Raw genomic sequence first — 1,813 nt, 5'->3', positions numbered from 1 at the left:
AGGAACATTTCATTAGCGCTGACATATTCTCGATAGAAATCACAAATATGTCTGCATGTAAACACCCACCATCTGTAATATCAGTATCAGTGATGGAATTAGACAACATCTGAACTCGTCCTGTCAAGTCTGCATCTACAGATTTCATGTGAGATCTCCTTACAGCTGGAGACAGGCTGGGACTATACGTTGTGATAGCCTTACCCGTATACTGAACCATACAGATGGTCATTTTCAAATTAAATGTATTTAATTTACAAAACGTTGACTCATTTGCGTGCTGTCTCAACCGAGTATCTGTCAATGATAGCCTTCATAAATATAATAAACTACTGGATACAGAAGCTAACCCGCATATTGAACGATATAAAAAATATTATGATATATTATTAAATATTATGCTTCAAGCAGCAACAAAAAAGAAATGGAATTGTGTAGTAAAGTAGCTCGCCAGGATTACATTGGGCACTCTTAACTAATCTTCGTTAAATTGTAGCAACCGTTGGATCCAGATTACTTTCTCTACGGGGCGGTTTAATACAGGGCAATGACATTGGCCGATGTCGATTTTCTAAGTGCTTGATTTACGCAGCATCCAGATCGATAGAAAAACTTTGTTAGGGGGTCGTTAGTCCGGTTGCATTCCCGGCTACTCACCATCAACGAGAGGGATACTCATGTTTTATGAATTAATCCAGTTGCTGTATAATTCCAGAGGAATGATTCCTGTTCTCGGAGCCAGTATATCCGCTCAGTGTTGCTACCGTTAGATAAGTGCAAATCCAGGGCACGGTTAGTCACACTCGGCTCCCTCACATTCAAACTTCAGCCAGAGGTTGTCCTGAAGAGGCCGACTGGAGAGCCCCGTCTCCGGAGGAAACCACGTTCAGTCATTTGGGCACAGCGAGTAAAACAAACTATTATCCAACCTGGGGCCGCAGAAGAACCGAGGGCAAGGACGCTCACACGCCCTCCAACAAAGCTCAGAGTTCCGCAGGAGTACACGATCAAAAACGGAGGCGAAATCAGAAATGAATCCACTGATGCAGAGATATAGATCGAGTCCGACTTCTGTGTTGCTGCATTCCGAAGTACACGAGGCTCAGTGAGAGGGTTGGATGTTGGCCGCACTGGCGCGCGTACAGTTTGCGCTCGCATGGGGAGGCGGAAAAGGGAAAGGCGGGGCAGCGAGACCGAAGTGCGCTCAAGAGAGAAAGAGAGAGCGAGAGGAGAAAGGGAGAGAGGGGGGAGAGAGAGAATTCAAAGATTAATGTTTCATGGGTCTGAATAAGGGACTGTGCGCGCTGATGAATGTTTTATGATATTTGGGGGTTTGGCGTGAGGTGAATCTATTTGGATCCGACAGCGCAGTGCACGCAAATGCATACAGGAACACACTTAAAAGGATAAAGGTTAAAGGCGACCTGTGCCACTCAGCACGGGCGGTCTACTGTGTAAACATTGAGATGTCCGCATGATGTGGGCCATGACATCTCAGTGAGACACCGCTCAAGCACCCACATTGGGCCCCATGATAGATGATATTATAATCTAGTGTATAGGATAACAGCAGGATTAGTGACGTGTCTGACATGCAATGCACGTTTTATCAGTACATTTTACCATTATTCAATATTCTCAAGCTTTTTCTAACCAATCGACAATATCATGTGAAGTGTATTGAGATAAATTCAGACGATTAGTGGATGAAGTAAAGCTTTTGTTGTGGTTAGATCTACACCAGTGAGCTGCAATGCTGCTGAAGCTTATTAAATCGAAGACCAGTTCCAAAGACTAGTTCCCCGTGGCCGTC

At 44.5% G+C, this 1,813-nt stretch overlaps 1 protein-coding gene across 1 annotated transcript in view; it reads right to left on the bottom strand.

The window, feature by feature from the left end:
- rtn4r (reticulon 4 receptor) overlaps positions 1-979 on the bottom strand; it is a 21,688-nt gene extending 20,709 nt beyond the window's left edge. The window contains exon 1 of the mRNA XM_067228111.1: positions 658-979. Coding sequence (XP_067084212.1) covers positions 658-679 — 22 coding nt within the window. The 5' untranslated portion in view covers positions 680-979. The remainder of the gene's footprint in view (positions 1-657) is intronic.
- Between the last annotated feature and the right edge of the window lie 834 nt (positions 980-1,813).

This window comes from Osmerus mordax, chromosome 24 (genome assembly GCF_038355195.1).
Source record: "Osmerus mordax isolate fOsmMor3 chromosome 24, fOsmMor3.pri, whole genome shotgun sequence".
Lineage (NCBI taxonomy): Eukaryota > Metazoa > Chordata > Actinopteri > Osmeriformes > Osmeridae > Osmerus > Osmerus mordax.
The sequence above is the reverse complement of the archived record's forward strand: the minus strand, read 5'-3'. Positions and strand labels throughout refer to the sequence as shown.